The sequence below is a fragment of the Lagopus leucura genome, unplaced genomic scaffold, assembly GCF_019238085.1.
Source record: "Lagopus leucura isolate 7727_CA_CO unplaced genomic scaffold, USGS_WTPT01 Super-Scaffold_810, whole genome shotgun sequence".
Taxonomy (NCBI): domain Eukaryota; kingdom Metazoa; phylum Chordata; class Aves; order Galliformes; family Phasianidae; genus Lagopus; species Lagopus leucura.
This window is the reverse complement of record NW_024962261.1, coordinates 14,710,929-14,729,964: the sequence shown is the minus strand read 5'-3', so window position 1 is coordinate 14,729,964 and position 19,036 is coordinate 14,710,929. Positions and strand designations below refer to the sequence as shown.

General features: G+C 35.1%; 1 protein-coding gene and 1 long non-coding RNA gene across 8 annotated transcripts in view; one reads left to right on the top strand and one right to left on the bottom strand.

The window, feature by feature from the left end:
- The window catches only part of APC (APC regulator of WNT signaling pathway), an 89,887-nt gene that overhangs the window by 57,500 nt on the left and 13,351 nt on the right, over positions 1 to 19,036 (top strand). For 5 of the 6 annotated variants that reach the window (XM_042866124.1, XM_042866123.1, XM_042866122.1 and 2 more), the window contains 6 exons: positions 67 to 175; positions 3,171 to 3,284; positions 8,399 to 8,482; positions 12,094 to 12,198; positions 15,879 to 15,977; positions 18,549 to 18,927. In XM_042866124.1, coding sequence (XP_042722058.1) covers positions 67 to 175; positions 3,171 to 3,284; positions 8,399 to 8,482; positions 12,094 to 12,198; positions 15,879 to 15,977; positions 18,549 to 18,927 — 890 coding nt within the window. The remainder of the gene's footprint in view (positions 1 to 66; positions 176 to 3,170; positions 3,285 to 8,398; positions 8,483 to 12,093; positions 12,199 to 15,878; positions 15,978 to 18,548; positions 18,928 to 19,036) is intronic. The other variant, XM_042866127.1, reaches the window with a different exon arrangement.
- The window catches only part of LOC122177063, a 34,459-nt gene continuing 23,793 nt past the window's right edge, over positions 8,371 to 19,036 (bottom strand). The window contains exons 5-6 of one of the 2 annotated variants that reach the window (XR_006177925.1): positions 8,804 to 8,849; positions 8,371 to 8,455 (exon numbers count right to left, since the gene is read on the bottom strand). This is a non-coding gene — a long non-coding RNA (uncharacterized LOC122177063). Of the gene's footprint in view, positions 8,456 to 8,803; positions 8,850 to 16,916; positions 17,264 to 19,036 lie in introns of those variants that run through there. The other variant, XR_006177926.1, reaches the window with a different exon arrangement.

The following is a 19,036-nucleotide window of genomic DNA, read 5'->3' as shown; positions in this document are numbered from 1 at the left end:
TTTGTATCAGTGCTCATTTCTGCATTCATATTTGTTGATGAGACATTTCTTGCTTGTTTTCAATAGATCTCTTTTGCTTGCGGAACTTGAGAAGGAAGAGAAAGAAAAGGACTGGTATTATGCCCAGCTTCAGAACCTTACTAAAAGGATTGATAGTCTCCCCCTTACTGAAAATGTGAGTAACTGTAGTATGCTGCTTTGTATATCTTATGAACTTGGTGATTCTCTCTAATGTCATTTTCATTTAAATCATTTTAAACTAGTATGTAAAGCTTACTTGGTCTAAATAATGTTTTCACATTTAATTCATTTTAAAATTCATACCTACCACTATGAATGCCAGCACTAGAAAGGGACACCAGAAAGTTATTAGGACAAATAAATCACATCAGTTAGCTGTATCCTCCAGAGATCTTTTTTTTCTGTAATTTTTTGTTATTTAATAGAGTGTTTTAATTTTGAGAGTAGTATTAGCCTAAGACACAATTTATGTAAGAGCTCTTCTTTTAAAACGACAAGTGGTGCTATAATGTGTGTAAATACTCTTGCTCCAATCTTTTGCCTTAGCATCTCCAAATAATTTGTAGTCAAATCTTGATTAATTAAGATCTCTGATACGAATGAATATTCATATAGATGAAGATATCTGGTTTCCAAGATAATTGACGTTTTCTGGTTGTTAGACCTCAGAAACTTGGATGTATTTGCAGTGCATTAATTGCACGTACAGTTTAGTTGCCTATCTTGACAGAGTCAAATCTGATTAGGCATTAGTCCACCTCCTGGAAACGGAAGTAGAATATGGAAGCACTTTAGTAACTGGAGTGAAGTAGCTGGACATCAGCATTTATAACATTCAATTGTGGCCAATTTAATCAGAAAACCAGAGTAAGAGAAAGCATGAAAAAGATCTCAAAGGCATTGTCAGTTGTATCTGTGTCACAGTAAATGTATTGTAGGTTTTAAGATACAAATCTCTCAATTTCAACAGGTAATCAATTAAATTAACACTTTTTACGAGGATGTCTCTCTTAATATCTACATAAAATCTGTTTTGTTGCAATTTATTCATTACTGCTTATCCATCAGCAATGGATAGTATTGTGAATGTGTCTACACTGTGCAGACCCTATTTTTTTGATGTCTTTTTAGTAGCGTTTTATGTATTTGTAGATGTTTGACTGTTTTGACTTTCTCTGTGATCAATATTGAACTATTTTCTGAGATTGACTTTCTCTGTGATCAATATTGAAGTATTTTCTGAGAACTGCTCTTGAAGACTTACTTGCAAGCTGAATAATCATCCAAAAACAGTGTAGTGTAGGCTTCTAGAAGCAATGTAAAGGTGCAGTAGTTCTATTTAAATTTTCTAAGAATAATTAAAGCCTTAATCTTTGAAAAATTTTCATTGTGTTTCAGATTTTTCTTCAGTTTAGTCCATAGCTTTGTCTATGAAATGCACTCTGAAATCCACAACCTTCTCATTTCTGTGCAGCTGCCGTAATGGAGCTATATGATTGTGCTTCAATCTTTTCCTTTCTTTCTGTATGTCAGTAGCTGAAAGCTTCCTTCTGACATTCTTAAAAGCTCCTTTCCCAAAATCAAAATGGTTTATAAATTCTACTTTCATATGATTTTTACATATTATTGGTGGAAAAATAGCTAGTAGAATATACTAGATTGGATATTTCCTTTTTCCGTACCAGAGGAAGTTTTAGATCAGAGAAGCATTTCTCTTTTCTGTCAGTAATTATTGATTACATAGTGCTACACAGATTATGCGAAAGTTTCTGCCTTCCAGTTTTGTTTATCTCATTCGTGCTGTCATTGTTTTTCATCTGTGCTCTGTTCTAGTAACTTCCTGTTACAGAGGTGTCTCCATATACTAAGAATAGATGTGATGCTCATCACTGCTCCTTTTTGAAAGAATTTGTTCTGTCCTCATCAGAAAGGCAACTTTCACTGATCTTTAAGTGAAAGAACTTTAATCCTCCATAGAATTCATTTTGTTTTACTTGTCACTCCCTTGTTGCTATGTAGTTTCAAAAACTGCTGACCTCATGAAAAGTTCAGTAAATTTACATTCGTCTTGTCAGAAAGGTATTGGTGTGTTTCAGAAAATATTAACTAGTTCATTTCATGTACAGACATGTTTACTGGATCTTTCTCTGTTTCTGACATGTTCAAATAAATATATGACATATGTACATGCGGGTAATAATTGAACTTTCAGCTGAAGCAATCACCTTGTTGAGCCTAGAGAAGGACCTAGAGGTCTAATTATGTCTTCTCATCCTTAAAAAGTAGCTGTCAAGAAGACAGAGGTACTCTTCACAAGGATGTGTGGTGACAGAACAAGAGGGCACAAGTTATTCATGGGAAATTCTGTGTCAATATAAGAAAAAAAGATTTTGTTATGAGGACAGCTGACTATTGGAATTGGTTGCTTGTAGAAGTGGTGAAACCTGTCTTGCTGGAAGTATTAAAAACTTGGCTTGACTTAAGCCTGGATACCTAACTTGAAGACCCTGCTTTTGACAGAATGTGGGACCAGGTGTCCTATAGCAATTCCTGCCACCTCTTTTCCTGTTTTTTGTCATCTTTAAAATTAGCACTTAATTTGATTTTCTTGCTTTTTTTTTTTTTACTGCTTGCGCAGACCTGTTGTTTTACATCTACATAAATATCATAAACTAGTTGGAGTGCCTTTCAGTTATGTGGTTGTTATAAATTGAACATTTAGGGTTTTTTTCACTGGATATTGAAAAATAGGATAGATAACAAAAGTAAGAATGAGGCCATAGTATCGTAATAACAGTTTTGTACCTCTGGATATTTTCAAAAATACTGATTCTCCTGGAATGTGTAACAGTTTTACTGACATGCAGATGTATGTTAGTAACCAAATATTCCAGGCTTGTAATGAGTAATAATGTCTCAATTTTTATAGATTGCATGTAGTCATTTGGCAAAACTTGCAGGTAGCTTGTTGTTTGAAACACAATTTGTGTTCTTCTTTTTAATAACATAACCATATTTTACTAATCTACTATTCATAATCTGTTTGTTTATGAATTTTGCTGTGGAAAAATAGTTCCACTTTTGTTCAAAGACATTCATCTTTTACATAAATTTGATACTAAAATGCCTTCTCTGTAATTCGATTTCAGTTCTCCTTGCAAACAGATATGACCAGAAGGCAGCTGGAGTATGAGGCAAGGCAAATCAGAGCTGCAATGGAAGAGCAATTGGGTACTTGTCAGGATATGGAGAAGCGAGCACAGGTATAGTTTTTATTAGAAAGAACAGAAAAGGTTTTTCTGTGATTTTATCAAGTTATTGATAGTTGTATCTTTAAACAGTTTGTAAGCACAGTGATAGCTTAGAGCATGTGTCCTTTTGGCTTGCCTGGACTGCACTGAGAAAGACAAATTGGGGTGTGTATAAAATATATAATATAGTTAATGTAAAAACAACAAAAGTTGTTTTTAAAAATATATTTTTATTAAAACATTAAAAAGAGGGCCACAAAAACCTAGCACTAGTTGGGTATTTGACCTTGGTTTTCTAAAACTAGTGTATCAAAATCTGGTATGATGGAAGCGGTTGCAGTTCTTAGTGAGTTCTCAAGATGCTCGTCAGAGACCTCTTTATGTTCAGAATAAAATCCAGTGAGGATCTGGTAGGTTTTCTTAACCAGAGGCCATACCTCAATTCATATGCGTAACTTGAAGTTGTTTACTCTCACCAAGAGTTGTTTTGCATTCATGATGAGTACACGCACAGTTTTGTAAGCAAATCATATTAGCCACATTTGGAAGTATTACCCAAAACATAACTGTGAAACCTGTAAGTAGGATAATCAGTTACTCGCTGGTTGTAAAAACTATTCTCCCATGGCTGTTTATTTGAGCTACTTATTACTGCTTGTTTCCATGGATGTTAAGTAATAAGTAGGTAAAATAATCTGGTTTTATGTTTTGAAGAACAAATCTTTTCAATAAATAAGTGCTATTTTCTCCAGGTTTACATGAACAGAAATTTTGCTACATATGGAGCATTTCTAGTTCTGTTTGTAGTCAGAGTTTATAGTGTTTTCTACATTGAGTTAAACTTCTCAGAAAAACTATGTGGCTTTATTTTTTTGCAAAATACATGTCCCGTAATAGTGCTAATATAAAATAAAACAGCTAATATGCTGTCAGGTATATCCATAATGGATGTGTAAGGATCTGTTCATCTGATGTACTCAAGACAGAACCAAGTTCATTCTTCCCTGTTCTAGTCTGGTTGGATAATAACCTAGTCTGATCTGGAAGCAGTATGGCTGTGCTATCAATGTTTAGCAGCTACAGTAGTGTCCTGTGTGAATACAGCCGTGCAACTTCTGTCAATTGGTTGTGAGTGAAGGCAGAACAGGCTCAGCCTGAGTATGTCTGGTTATCTCTGTTGCATAACCTAGCAGCATGTCATCAAACTTCAGAGTTTTGTTACTAACAGGCTAATGTAGAATAAGGTAAAGTAAGCAAAATGGATACAGGCACTATGCTACTGGCCAAGTTATTTATGCAGACAGTATAATTGAAATTGTTAGAACAAATTATTTGACTGTAGTTCTCTCACTCTGAAAGTAAGATTTCTCTTCGGCAGCTGCTTCCCTACTTGTTCTTCCTGAATTTCAGGAGGGAAAAAGTCCTATCAAGAGGATGTTGAAATCTTTGTATGTTTTCTGAGTTAGTGTTTCCCTGTGGGTTTATCACAGATGTTTTGTTCTTTATAACACCTGTTTACTTAAAAAAAAAAAAAAAAGAAAAATGACATCTACTTTAATTATGTAAAGATGATAAAATAAGCAGTGACTATATCCATGTTTTCTTCTTGTGGGCTTTGACTGGTAATTCCCCTTGGTTTCATTATACGAAGGATAGGTGCCAGAGCTGTTCAGATGTACTCTGGAGTGCAGACACATAAAAGCAAATTCTGTATCATGTATATTTGAACTATGATGTTCAAATGTGCCATGAACTTGCTGGTTTTTCAACCTCCTTACTGTTCTGCATTTTCCTTCTACTGTAATTGTTTGTTATACGGAATACAATGCAAAATCTGAGTTGAAGGAAGGAAACGATGTATATAAAAGGTAGCACTGCAGAGTTCTCTGCATGAAGATTCCCAGAGATTTATTCTGTGTGAGAGCTGGTAGCTGCTATTGCCAGTTAATTCATGTACTAGCCTTTTCTTCTGGAGGACCTTAAAATGATGATCTTCTCTCCCTCTCATTTGTTATTGATTCCTCTGAATTTTTCCCTCTGACACAAGTCAGCTCACAGCAGTCATTTTTTGTTACTCCTTTTGAGGATTGTATATGACCACATGACCAGTGGTAACACAGAAAGATGCAAGAGAGGACTTTATTTTAACTTGTTTAACTATCTACACCAACACTTACCTGATGTTAATAACATGGCATTTCTCATTTGAGAGAAAAAGAAAGATTTTTAAAAGGTTTTAAATTTAATCTCTAAGTGTTAATATTTTAACACGTATACTTAGTTGTATAACCTTTATAAAAGCAAAGTGTTTTAAAAGAAAATATGAGACCTTATTTTTCAGAAAATGAAGGAATGTTTTTTAGAAAGTGCTACTGGAGCAGTGATTTCTAAGTAATTTGTATCTTTAAATGTTAATTTGCTTTATCTAACAATATTCTTTTGATAAGAGTGATAAATAAATATTACAGAATGAGTAGGAATATGTTATGAATAGAGATAAATGATGTTACTTACATAACTTCTAAAATTTAAACAATTTTCTGAGTGTATTCAGACACTGGAAAATTCATTCCTAGACACACAGATGCCTTAATAATCCAATGGTGTGGTTAAAAATGTAATAAAAAAAATGTAATAAACATGGCAGTGCATGAATGCAGTGCAGAGATGCAGAGTACTAAATAATGATTCTTCTCAAAATTTAGAGCCCTCTTTCATCTTGTCTTTCATCTTCAAGCTTGTTTGACTTACTACTGTGAGGACTCTTGTAAGTTATGCAATAAAATGAATGTTCTCTTGAATTTTTTTTTGCGTTCCCCTTACCATCTTCATCAAATTAAGGCCCATATACTGCTACTGATAAGTATCCTGAGGTGCTTTGATATGTTGTGTTTACATAGGAAGAAGTATAATTTGTCTTCCTTAAGTGATATGCTGACTTCAGGCTTGTTTTCAGTTTCACTACTGAACAAATTACATTAAATTTCTTAAAGTTTTGTTTACAGTAGAAGTTTCTTTTTTGTGCTTGTTCACTGTTTGATACAAAGCATGCTTCTGATTGATGGAACTTCTGAAGTCCCCTTTAACACAAATTATCAATTAAAAAGAGTTGTCTAATGTTTACATTTTTCAAGTAAAATGTGGTGAATGTGGATTCAGATCTTTTCTCTTTTGAAAACTTTGTCAGTGGTAGTTGACAGATTGCAATATTGGATATTTCTCATCTGCTGAAAAATATTTTCCCATGCTCAGATGTGTGTGTATACATATTCAGATTCCCTTGATGTACTTTATGCAATTAATTGCTGATGACATAGGAGGAGACTCAATTTAAGGGAAATTTAAGGGAAACTCCAAAGTCATTCTCAGAGACAGAGAAGTGTTGTGCCATAGAATTATAGAATGAGTTGGTTGGAAGGGACCTTAATAATCCCTTTTTAAAAATACCTAGTTCAATCCCACTGCCATGGGCATGGTTGCTCCCCACCAGATCAGTCTGCTCAGGCCTAACTGAGCCTGGCTTTGAACATCTCCAGAAATGGGGCATCCACAGCTTCTCTGGGCAGCCGGTGCCAATGCCAAACCACCCTCTCAGTGAAAAACTTCACCTTGCCTTCTAACCTAAATCTCCACTCTGTAGTTTAAAATCATTCCCCTTTGTCCTATTGCTATCGCATCAAGTAAGAAACTTGTCTCCCTCCTGTTTGTAAGCTCCCTGTAAATACTGGAAAACCACAGTGAGGTCTCCCCAAAGCCTTCCCTTCTCCAGGCTAAACAAGCCCTCAGCCCATCTTCGCAGGTGTGGTGTTCCAACTCTCTGATAATCTTTTTGGCCTCCTCTGGACTCACTCCAGCAGCTCTGTAGGATTCTTCTGAATTACAGACATATGGCACATTGTCAGTCATCACTTCACCAGTGTACAGTTATTTCCAGTAATTCCTTTTTGTCGAATGAGTGATCTGTTTAACTCTTGTGGAGCTTCTTTATGTACTACTTTCAAAATTTTGCTTCTCTGTTTGTAGCTGTGCACCTCTGCTAAGTGTTGGTGTTCATGATGCTTTTCCCACAGGTTATGATGATGTATGTTTCAGGAATTCACTCCACTTTGTATTTATATGCTTTATTTCTAAGATGTTGAGATTACATTGTGTTTCTATTCCATGGGTATCTTTTGGTGGAAACATCTTTTTAAAAAGTTCATCTTATTTTCATTTTCAGGTTGTAAAGATGTTAAATAAGGTTGGTTATAACGATCCTTTCAGCATCCACTAGATGCACAAAACCTTTCTTTTTTTTTTACTATAACACTGAACCTGTTATTTAGGTACAACAATCAGGATTTTATTAATCTATCCATCAGATAAAACAGCAGTATTTAATCAGTTCAGTGTTCTGTTCATATCCTGATGTTACTGGGCTAATTATTCTCTGCCCACTTTTGGAGTCAACGACTGTATATTATCAAGCGCACACAATTATTTAACTCTTTCTTTATTCACTTGCTGTTTCAGAGAATCATAATTCATCCTGTGCTTCACAATACAGCTTGTATGTGCATCCTGTAAAATTTGGTTTTTCAGCATTCCATTTATGAACCACAGAATGATTGCACTGAGAAATGAGTAGCAATACAGCTTCCTATAAAGAAAGCCAGATTGATTCAGAAATGTCTGTGTAAACCCAGACAGACCAAAGAAGCACTATGTAGCTTTAAAACTTGCCTTGTAAATTCCTTGAGATTTGTAGGGGCAGAAAATATTCAGAGACTGTTCACGTTAACAGAGCACCCAAATCGTCATAATCACTGAACATAATAGAAGTCATTCAGTATTATCTACTTTGAAGATGCTTGGTCATTATAAATTCTTTCAAATTTCTATGTGGAGAGTGCAGTGAAAAAATTTGCTAAAAAGTATTAGCTTTATTAGAGACCTAACTAACCACTATATTTTCAATGTTGCAATCATGCCTGTGTTTTCTTGTGAAGAACACTTGAATTACAGCGTGAATGAAGTAGTTCTGTTTGTATAAGCTGTTGTAGTTAGCTGTATTTGCAATAAACTTTCCATGTTGTCATTATACAGAATAAGTAAAAGGTGTTTTTGAATAAAAACATTCCTTTCAGGTGAGGGTGGCAAGAATTCAGCAGATAGAGAAGGATATTCTTCGTATACGACAGCTCCTGCAATCACAAGCAGCAGAAGCAGAGGTTAGTGAGCTTTCTTTTGTTTCTGGTATATCTATTAAAAAGAAATCATTTCAATAAGCTGGTGGGTAGGATTATTTGCAGAAACTAGTGATTTCACAGTTATTGAACTAGTCAGTTTGCATAGTCAGTTACTTGTTCTCTCATCTATTAACTGAGGAAGAAATACTGGAATTACTCTTCATGCTATTATTGAGTATTAATCACTAATGATAAGTCAGTTAAAAGTTCTACTAGCATTTGCAGTTAAAAGACAAAAATGCAGTGTGTTATAAAGGCTGTGGCTTGGTTTCATCAAGTAATAAAATGATCAGTTGTACATACCTTTCTGAAGAGGAATTTCTGATAAACAATTTCAGGGCTTGCTTATCTTTTGAGAGAGAAGAAAAAATTAGTTTTCAGTGTTCAGAAAATAATAGTCATTGAATATTTTGAAAAAAATTCTTCAATGTGTAGTAAAGTCTTTAGTCCTAATAAATACACAGGAGGCTATTACAACTCACAATTACAAGGCATTTAAGTATTTGATTGGCTATTTTAGCAAAAATGATCAAGTCCTTTTGTACTTGCAAATGTCTTGAAATGTAGAGATTTTTCCTTTCTTCTGCTAGTACATACTGCAAAATTATGTGATGTGATAGTTGTTGACTTGAGAAACATTGAAAGCATAGAGACAAGATCTAGAGATTACTCCAATCTTGGTAAAATAGGCACATATGTAACCATTTTGCTACTACAAAAGCAAACAAGCATGCTTTATAACTTCAAAGCTTATAATTACTTTTGTAGTGTGATGCCTGAATTCAGAAATGACAGGTGGCTGTAAGCGCAAAAATCATGTTCCAGAATAAGTTCTATTTAACACTGTGGGTCTGTGCACTATTCATTCTGTAACTGTTGTGTGATTCTCCACCATGTGTAGAGATTACAGGATCTGCTGTTGTATACATTCTTTTGATTCTTTGTTGATGTGATTGGTTTAAATATTTTCACCCACCAGTTCTATCTTCAGTAAAAAGTAATGCACAGAGGCAGCATACTTGCAGTGGTTACATTATCCTTGCTGCACTGTCTGCATTATATACTGTATTGCATATATATATATGTATATATGCAATATATATGTGTGTAATATATACTTATGTGTTTGTAGATGTGTTACAGAATCATATTATATTATGCTATGCTATTAGGGTTGTACTGTTCTTAATATACGAGCCCTAGTCTGTCAGAGATTAATATTATTTGACTTACAGTAATGCTGTGTCTATACAGAATTTATTTTAATCATCCATGTTTGTACATGTGCATACACTTTTTATATAATACATATATGTAATATAATACTTTAATTTGGTAGATGTCTATATGAAGGAATTGTTTTTCAGTAAATATCTGCTATCTCCTACCCATATTACTGTTAACTCCATTATGCCAGTCTTCTGTAGCTAAAGAGGTAAAAAATCTTTGGTGTGAATTTACAGATTTGCCATTCAGTCCCGTAGTTGAATCATGTGACAATAACATGGGTGTGTATCTCTATGCATGCTGCGAGTGCACACTGCATTTAAAATATGATCAGCTGTGCTTCTAATGTTAAGAATGATCTTACAATTATGAATGAAATTGGATGTTATATTGATTACTTTTTATACTGGCATATTCTTGAGGTCTTTTAGGGGGAATGAGATGCCACCTCTTTAACAAATAGCATGTGGTAAACAACTTAGATCAGTGAGAAGAGAGAAACAGAGAATACTGAGGGGACTTCTGCTGGAAGTTGGGAAGATTGAAATGTCTCCCTGTTTGTGCTCTAGGTGCATCAAAGCTTTTTGATAAACATTCTACCATCAGCTCTCAAAGAAAGTGTGCCCCTAATTCAGGGCTATTGTTGGAAGAATAATACTATCCCCTAGGGTAACCCTGTGCCTTGCTAATGAACATTTCTGCTTTTGACCTCTGTGAACACTGAATACTGCTTTATTCATGAGATTGAAAATTATTGTTATCTAGTGACTGGAAAATACTGTCCTTACTTACAGAGGAAGCTTGGGTGCAAATTTTATGTCAAACTCACCCTTACACTTCACTCAAGATTGAAAATACTGTGAGAGAGATAGTCATCATACGCTGTATTCTGTATATTTTACAGCAAGGCCTGATCTTGATTGAGCTCTTACTCTTGCATCAGGAACTGAAATGTCTTTAGTCATTATGTGAACATAAATAGCCATAAAATTTTGTGTATACTGGCAAAGTTGTTGACTTTTTAAATGAAAAATTTGGTTAAAACAACAGGAACGCTGTTTCCAAAATTGTGAGTTTTCCTTTATGGGCTGCTTATTTTCCATAACTAAATACGCAGTTTAAGAAAAATATTACCAATCATTATTTTCAGTTTTGTTACGTAATTTCCTTGTGTTCTTTGACAAGTCTTCTTCCATCAGTTCATTGGATGTATGTGTCATTTTTTAATGTTTGTCTTAAACATTTAGTTAGTTAATGACTGTTTTTACAGTACAATACTGTTTTTATGGTACAGAACTGTAATTATGGTTTCTGATATCGTTTAGTGTTAAATATTTTCTGGGTTTCATACACTAGTGTCTGTGTGAACAAATTCAGGGGGCATACTGGTGATACTGTGTTTGATCACCACATGCCTAAGGGAGCTAACATATTTTAGGTAATTGAAAAAATTTTAATGTGTGTACATTTAAGAAAAGTACGTTTTTGCTAAAAATTAAAGAGATGTTTCCATAAAGCATGGCAGACTGCAGACTGTACTGCCCAAAAACATTTTAGGACGCTGTAGTAACTGAACATAAGAAATTTTATTTAAACAAATGAGAGGGATATGTGTATGGCAGTAGCCTCTAAACAAATTTTATAGAAATTGTCAAAACTAATTTTATAAAAAGAATCTTGTTTCTGAGGTAAGGCAATACCTTTTCATCTCCAGACTTCAGTAAGGGCAGGCTTATGTGCTGTTTTGAAAGCATGCTAGTGGGTGATGTTGGATACTTCGCATACTGAACAAAGCTCAATTATTCTATTTCCTTCTTAAAGGAACTGTATTTAAAGGCCTGATTTTGGTGTTGATTTGCTGATACATCTTGGTGGGAGATTTATGTAAATTTCATTGGTATCAAGCTAGTTATTCCTGCAGTGTTTGCTGTTAAAATTTAGGTTGACCTTCTTTTCAGGCAGAAATTGTTTGTCTTCCAGTGTAAGCTTAATTTAACTGTGCTCGCTGTGGTCTCTGGTATATGCATGGATCACGTGACAGTGCAGGGAAGACAGCTGTTTGCTCCAATTCTGTTACATTTCTGATAGCAACATGAGCACAGCTGATGGAAAATGGTGTTTCCGTGTCTCACAGCAAATCCTTTGTCTTGCAGGGCTGTAATCCTCAGAGGACATGCTTTACTTTTATCTTTCAGTTTTTCTAAGACAGTCTCAGCTGTTAATTATTGAAGCGAAGTGACATGAAATACAAAATACTGTCTTGTGATTTTGTGAAGATGCAGCATTGTTGATTCACAGTCTAGAGGGCATTGAATGGTTGCATATTAAATTTCTCTATATGATTTCATAAACTGTTACGTTGACAGAGAGCACCTCAAGGCAAGCATGATGCAGGTTCCCATGATACAGAGAGGCAGAGCGAAGGTCAAGGAGCACCAGAAATCAGTATGTCAACTAGCAATACTGGTCAGGTAAATTGATTGTTCTGTTTATTGATGTATTCTGGAAATACAGAGTTACGTGTTTTTATATACTGTACAGTGTTTGCATGCCTGCATATTTTAAAAAGATTTATGAATTTCTTCATTGCGTCTAGAACTAAGTAATTCATTGTATTTGGTGGAAGGAAATGTTTTTTATGAGGTGAAATATAAGCATTTCGTAATACAGGAAATGGTTTTCTTTGGTTAAAATAATTAATTCACCTAATGCTAAGAAAAAATGTAACAAAAGTGACTACAGAGAATGTTATTTTATTGTAGCTGAAATTTAACAATAGCAGTATGATTTAATTATGAGAAATGGTTCAATTTTTACATCAGAAGCGATCATTATAGCATCAGTCATTTTAAATAGAAGAATTAAATGGCAAGCTGATCATTAGTGGTTCTTTAATACTATTTTAGATAATGCTTTGAAACAGTAGTATTCATGAAATAATCTGAAAGCGTGCTGAAGAGTTATTTAAATGCTTCTCAATGGTCAGTCACTGCTGTTCCTTTTATTAGTGAAATACATGTCAAGAATTATTTTGAGGGTTGTGTTAAATTCTTTTTGTATTTTTAAAAGAAACATCAAAATGTATGGCTTCCTTCTGTGGGTAAAAATATTTATTTACCATGCAGTAATGTTCATTCACTTTCTAACTGTAGGTGACACATTCCCAATAGTAATTTGGATTTTCGGACTTTGCCCTTGAAGTTTAATAGTTGAATTCATTTGCAAAATATTTTTGCTACTTTAGAGAAACAGAATTACTTAAATCCTTCTGAGAGTATTCTGTACAAGAAGATTTACCAGAAACAGTATAAATTTTGCCGTGGCTAGAATATTTCATCTGATTAAACATTAAGCATATTGAAATATATTTGATAACCATTTGGAATTAACTTCTGTCACCCGTCTCTGAACAATTGCTTGGGACTTTGACTCTCAATCTTAGGACAGTGTTATTTGGAGAAAATAAATAGTTCAGCACAGCTTGAAGGTTGAAAGCATAATGTACTTAAATAATTGATGCATTGTGGGTGCATCATCAATCTTTATTGTGTGAATCTGGAGTTATTTTGGGGAACAAATACTTCACAGGGAAGGAAGGAAGAATGGATTGTCATATTCTGGCAGAGTTTTTTAAGTGGAGGATTCATTCATTCTTCTTTTGAGCTCCTGTGTTTTTAGCAATTTTTAACTTTGCTTCATAAAAATGTTTAAAACATATATCCTTTCCTTCTGGAGGATGATAGATCCAGGGATCTGAATCTGTATTCTAAGACATCTGGGGATTATTTACTTCCAGTACAAGTCCAGAGAGAGGAGGCTTAATGGGTTGTGCATAATGTTTATTTCTGATAAACCAGCTCAATACACTTTGTTCTGTTGAGCAGTCACTACAAGTAGAACGCAACCAAATTATTTAGATCTAATTATTTTGTAGTCATATAATCAGTGTCACTTGAAATACTACCAATTGAAGCTGGGATTTTTCAGGATTCAGTTGTGCTTTTCTGTACCTTCTTCCAACTGTCTTCCATTATACTGTATTGGCATTAAAGTTAAATTTTTGCTTTCCTTTATTTTTCAAGCTTTATGAAGGAAATCAGCTAGATTGCCTACTTCATGAATAACCACAAAGCAGAGAAAATGCTTGGTACTTTTTTTCTGTCAATCCAGTCATGTTAAAACATGACTTTAAAACATGCTTTAAAATTGTTATTTTTTGCGTGACTTTTTAGATGTCATGGTTGTATGTATGATTTCTTATGCTTGTGAAACTTTTGTGATTCCTTCACAGTTAGTGTTTAAAAACAGAATATGATTTTTCAACTTATGGGATTTATGTAGGGGTGGAGCAGATATAACATTGAAAGAGCAAACATGATTCCAAATAAATATTTATCAACATCTGTTTTCATCATGGTGGGTAACATTCACTTAAGTATGCAGAACAAGTGGAGAACTTTTAGAAAATTTTCTTCCTTATGTTAGAGGAAAAACGACATTCCTTCTGTACAGGGAACAGATCTGCGCTTGAGAAGACTTAAATCTTGTAAAGCATTCTTCTCAGTTGCAATAGAAGATGAATTTCACCTGTACAGAAGTGAAGTAAATAGAACACTATTCTCTTAAAGTGTTGGCTACTCAGATACTTATTTTAGTTTCCCAAACTGAATGAGGAAGGAGTGGCATCAGGAAACTTCACAAGTAGGAAGAAGAGACAAAGAAAGAGCAACAGCAAAGACAAAAAATAAAGAGTGAGTAGATAACACCAGTGTGAAGGAAAAAATGTAAATACACAAAATAGATTTAAAGGGCAAATATGCTAATAAGAGGTCTTGCTAACATAGGTAGGGACATGCTATTCATTATAATTTTCAGGAAAATTGCAGGAAATTTTATCATCATTTTATAGCTTTCTATTAAAAAATAAAACAGTTTAATCCATTTATAATTTGCTTTTGATACAGACAGATTTAAGTATGGTTAGTCTTTGTCCAGATGAATCTCTTATCTTGTCAGTTCTTGCTTATCTGATTGTATTATAGAGATGTATATACAGTTTTACGCAATATGTAATCTGACATAAATGTAGAGTCAACCTTTTTTCACTCCTTAAAATCTTAATTCAGCTTGTTGCAAAATCCTCCTTTTTTTCAATGAAAATAGAGATTATAAGTGAATTATAAATGAATTGCTGGGGCAATCCCAGGTGTTCATACAGACTGGGCGAAGGTTTCCTTGAGAGCAGCCCTGCAGAGAAGGACTTGGGGCTCCTGGTGGATGAGAAGCTGGACACGGGCCAGCAGTGTGTGCCTGCAGCCCACAAGGCCAACTGTGTTCTGGGCTGCATTAAAAAAGGGGTGGCCAGCAGGGAGAGGGAGGTGACTGTCCCCATCTACTCAGCTCTTGTGAGGCCCCATCTGCAGCACTGCGTCCAGGCCTGGGGCCCCCAGCACACAAAGACAAAGAGACTGATTGCTCATCAGGCAACTAAGATGATCAGAGGGCTGGAGCACCTCTGTGTGGAGAAAGATTGAGTGAACTGGGCTTGGTTAGCTTGGAGAAGAGAAGGCTCTGGGGAGACCTCATTGTGGCCTTCCAGTACTGTATAAACAGGGGGGGGAACAGCTGTTTACGAGGGTGGATAGTGAGAGGACAAGGGAGAATGGTTTTAAACTGAAACAGGGGAGGTTTAGGTTGGATATTAGGAGGAATTTTTTACACACAGGATGGTGAAGTACTGGAACGGGTTGCCCAAGGAGGCTGTGGATGCCCCATCCCTGGAGGCATTCAGGGCCAGGGTGGATGTGGCTCTGGGCAGCCTGGTCTGCTGGTTGGCAACCCTGCACCAGGGGGTTGGAACTAGATGATCATTGTGGTCCTTTTCAACCCAGGCCATTCTGTGATTCTGTGAATTCCATTGAAAATAGAACCCCATTGACAGTGGGTTTTGGGAGAAATTGTAATGAAGTCCAGCTTAACAGTGACATCTATGCAGTGTCAAGGCGGCAAGGACCTAACTTAGCCAAAATATATTGAGAATTCATAACTGATTTTTATGATTTCATGATCTAGTGCTGAAATGGGATGCAATTAGACAATAATTGTTAATTCAGTTAGACTTTGTACTGTATTGAATTGTTTTAATTTGTAGGGTTCTGCTGCTCGAATGGACCATGAGACAGCCAGTGTTATGAGCTCTAGTAATAACTACTCTGTACCTCGCAGACTGACAAGTCATCTGGGTACCAAGGTAACCGAAGATTACAAACCACAGGTCGCTAATGCTACATTTTTACTAATACAATAACCTCATTGTTTCCTGGCAGTAGTACTAATATTAGCTGAATAATCTATTCACATGTAGTAATTTTATGGAGATATAGTTTTACAGTATTTTCTAGCTTTTATATGTATGCACAGAATTACTTTTTTTTTTTACTTGTTGACAATTAATTTAAAGTTACTACAGTATGGAAGAAGCAATTGCTAGAAGTTCCTAGAGTATTTAAAAACTCCATGATGTTGATTTGTATTCCACAATGGAAACTTTTAAAATCAGTTCTTGAAATACTTTTCAGGGACCAAATTCACAAAACAGCAATTGTTAAGGAATTAAACAGACCAGAAATTTTAAGAAGTTATTTAAAATATTCACAGTGGTGTCTATTTGTAACAAAATGTGTTCAAAAGTATATGTGCAGCATGAAAAAGAGATGGAAAAAATCACAGATTTGTAGCACACCAGTTCATGAAACACTGGAGCTTGTATTGCCTCTGGACTCAGCAGTAGTATGGGCAGGGTACTGAGCCCTGTCTTCCATGAGCCATTTGTCTTGACATCGTATTGATTACTTTGGGCCTTTAATATGTTGCTATAATGTTGGAACTTCTGTCTTGCACTTTATGCATGCCACAAATGGATGTGATTTTGGTTAGTCTATTAACAGGTTTTCACTGCAAATGTTAGAATTTACTGAAGCTGTAGACAGATGGATGAATGCATGGAAGATGTAAAAAAAAATACATGCAAAGAAATAGGTTGAACTTAGTGTACTGTAAGATAAGAAAAGCTTAGTGCTGATACACATGAACATGTGGTACAGATTCTAAATAGGAGCAGTGTATTTTCAGATGCAGAAAGAGATGTCTTTATGTGCAGTGTGTGTATAAAGGGAAGGAGAGAGAGAAAAACATTTCATGATTTTTCCCATAAACTGCCTTTGCCACAACTCAGAGGTCAGATTTTGGTGGCTTCTTCAGCTTTATTCTCTGACAGAAGAATTATCTTTCAGATCTAAATTACTGCGGATTAAAGCTGCCACTTGAAATACCTGTCAAAAGGCATACATAAAGCATATTAAATTCACTGTCTTCTATTCAAGCAGTTTGTTTTAATACTGCATATGAGCTTTTCCAGACCAAGGATTTCCAAATCAGGACACTGGGTTGTTAGAAGATAGGCTCCAAGACTCAGTGGATTTTGCATGGGATCAATACACTTCCACAGACATCAAGACTTCCATTGTTCCAGCAGTCCTATGACATTTTAGGAGACACACGTTAGCAGATTTGCTGCTTAATCTATTCACTGCCATACAATTTTTGTATAACTGCGTATTTATACTTATCCCAGATACGTTAGAATCTTTTGGGAAGAAACAAAATCATTCATTCGTCTACTAGTACAAAAATCTGACTTTTTATAGAAAACTTGGTTTAGTGTAATTTCTTTGTTAATACATTCTAAAGAAATGCCCACAATTCCCTTTGATAGTTTCTTTATGTTGTGCTGTGATTTTGAATTTTGCTGTTTTTCTTGGCTGTAGGAGTTCAGATAGAGTTCAGGAGTTCTAGAGTTATTATCTCTACCATCTTCTACACTATGTTATTCTACTAAAAGCTCACTGAAGGAACCAAATGCAGTTCTCAATGTAAATTTACTAATGAGGAAAACAGAATGGGAAAGACAAATCAAACCATACATTGACCACAGATCAACAGAGGAATCCCTGAAGAATCAATCATGTTTTTTAATGTGAAAGTTTGTTGTTTTGAGTTAAATGTGTACTGTTTGGTTTGTACGGCTTTATTTAATTGTACAACTGCTTTGTACACAGATAGTATGTAGTAAATGAGCGTTTGTTTCCTTCTCTGATTTTACTTTGGTAAACTTGAAGAAAGTTTTAACTTAATTCTCCAGTTTTGCTTTTCTGTAAGTAACCTGGTCCATATGCAAGTCACTCGCAACAAAAAATAGTTGGTTAATTTGAAACAGTTTTAAGTGAAAACTTGAGGATATATAGATGCAAGGTATTTTACTTCATTGTAAAGCAGAAATTCATGTAATCACTCTTACCCTGTCTTGATACTTTTTTTAATGCCAACATAAGAAATAATTTTTCACTGAAGAGCATTTCTACGTGAAAGTGCAATTCATACAAAATTTACTTTTTTAAGATAGAGTTAATTTTAAATACATTTTACATTTTCAAAGTAATATATTTTCATGATTGTTTATTTAATCGTTTTGCGCAATGGAAAGTTAGAAGTCTTCACCATTATTCTTGCAGACTAATAACAGCTGCCTACAGTTACCGCCAACTTGTTCTAGCTATTTAACCACTAAGTGAGATTTGTTAGGGTAATAGATGGTGAAGTAGTAATAGTACTTAATTATTTCTAAATAGCACAGGCTCTCACACCATTAAATCGTTTGTTGCGGGTTGTTTTCCTCATGTGTACCATTCAGATTTCAGTTAACCTTATTTTACAATGTAGTTTTAAAATATAACTCTGTTTTTTGAAATCATTTGACCTACAGGTGGAAATGGTGTACTCATTGTTATCAATGCTTGGTACTCATGATAAAGATGACATGTCAAGAACATTGCTAGCAATGTCTAGCTCTCAAGACAGCTGCATAGCTATGCGTCAGTCTGGATGTCTTCCTCTTCTCATCCAGCTTTTACATGGCAACGATAAAGACTCTGTCTTGTTAGGGAACTCTCGTGGTAGTAAGGAGGCCCGTGCCAGAGCCAGTGCAGCGCTGCATAACATCATTCACTCCCAGCCTGATGATAAGCGAGGCAGACGGGAAATCCGTGTGCTCCATCTTTTGGAGCAGATCCGTGCTTACTGTGAAACATGTTGGGAATGGCAGGAAGCACACGAACAAGGCATGGACCAAGATAAAAACCCAAGTACGTTCTTTCAGCTTTATAAATTTTGATAAACAGCGAGTTTATAAAGAATACAGCTGACTTTAGCTTCTTGGTAAATGTACATGAGGTTTGTGAAACATTTGGCTAT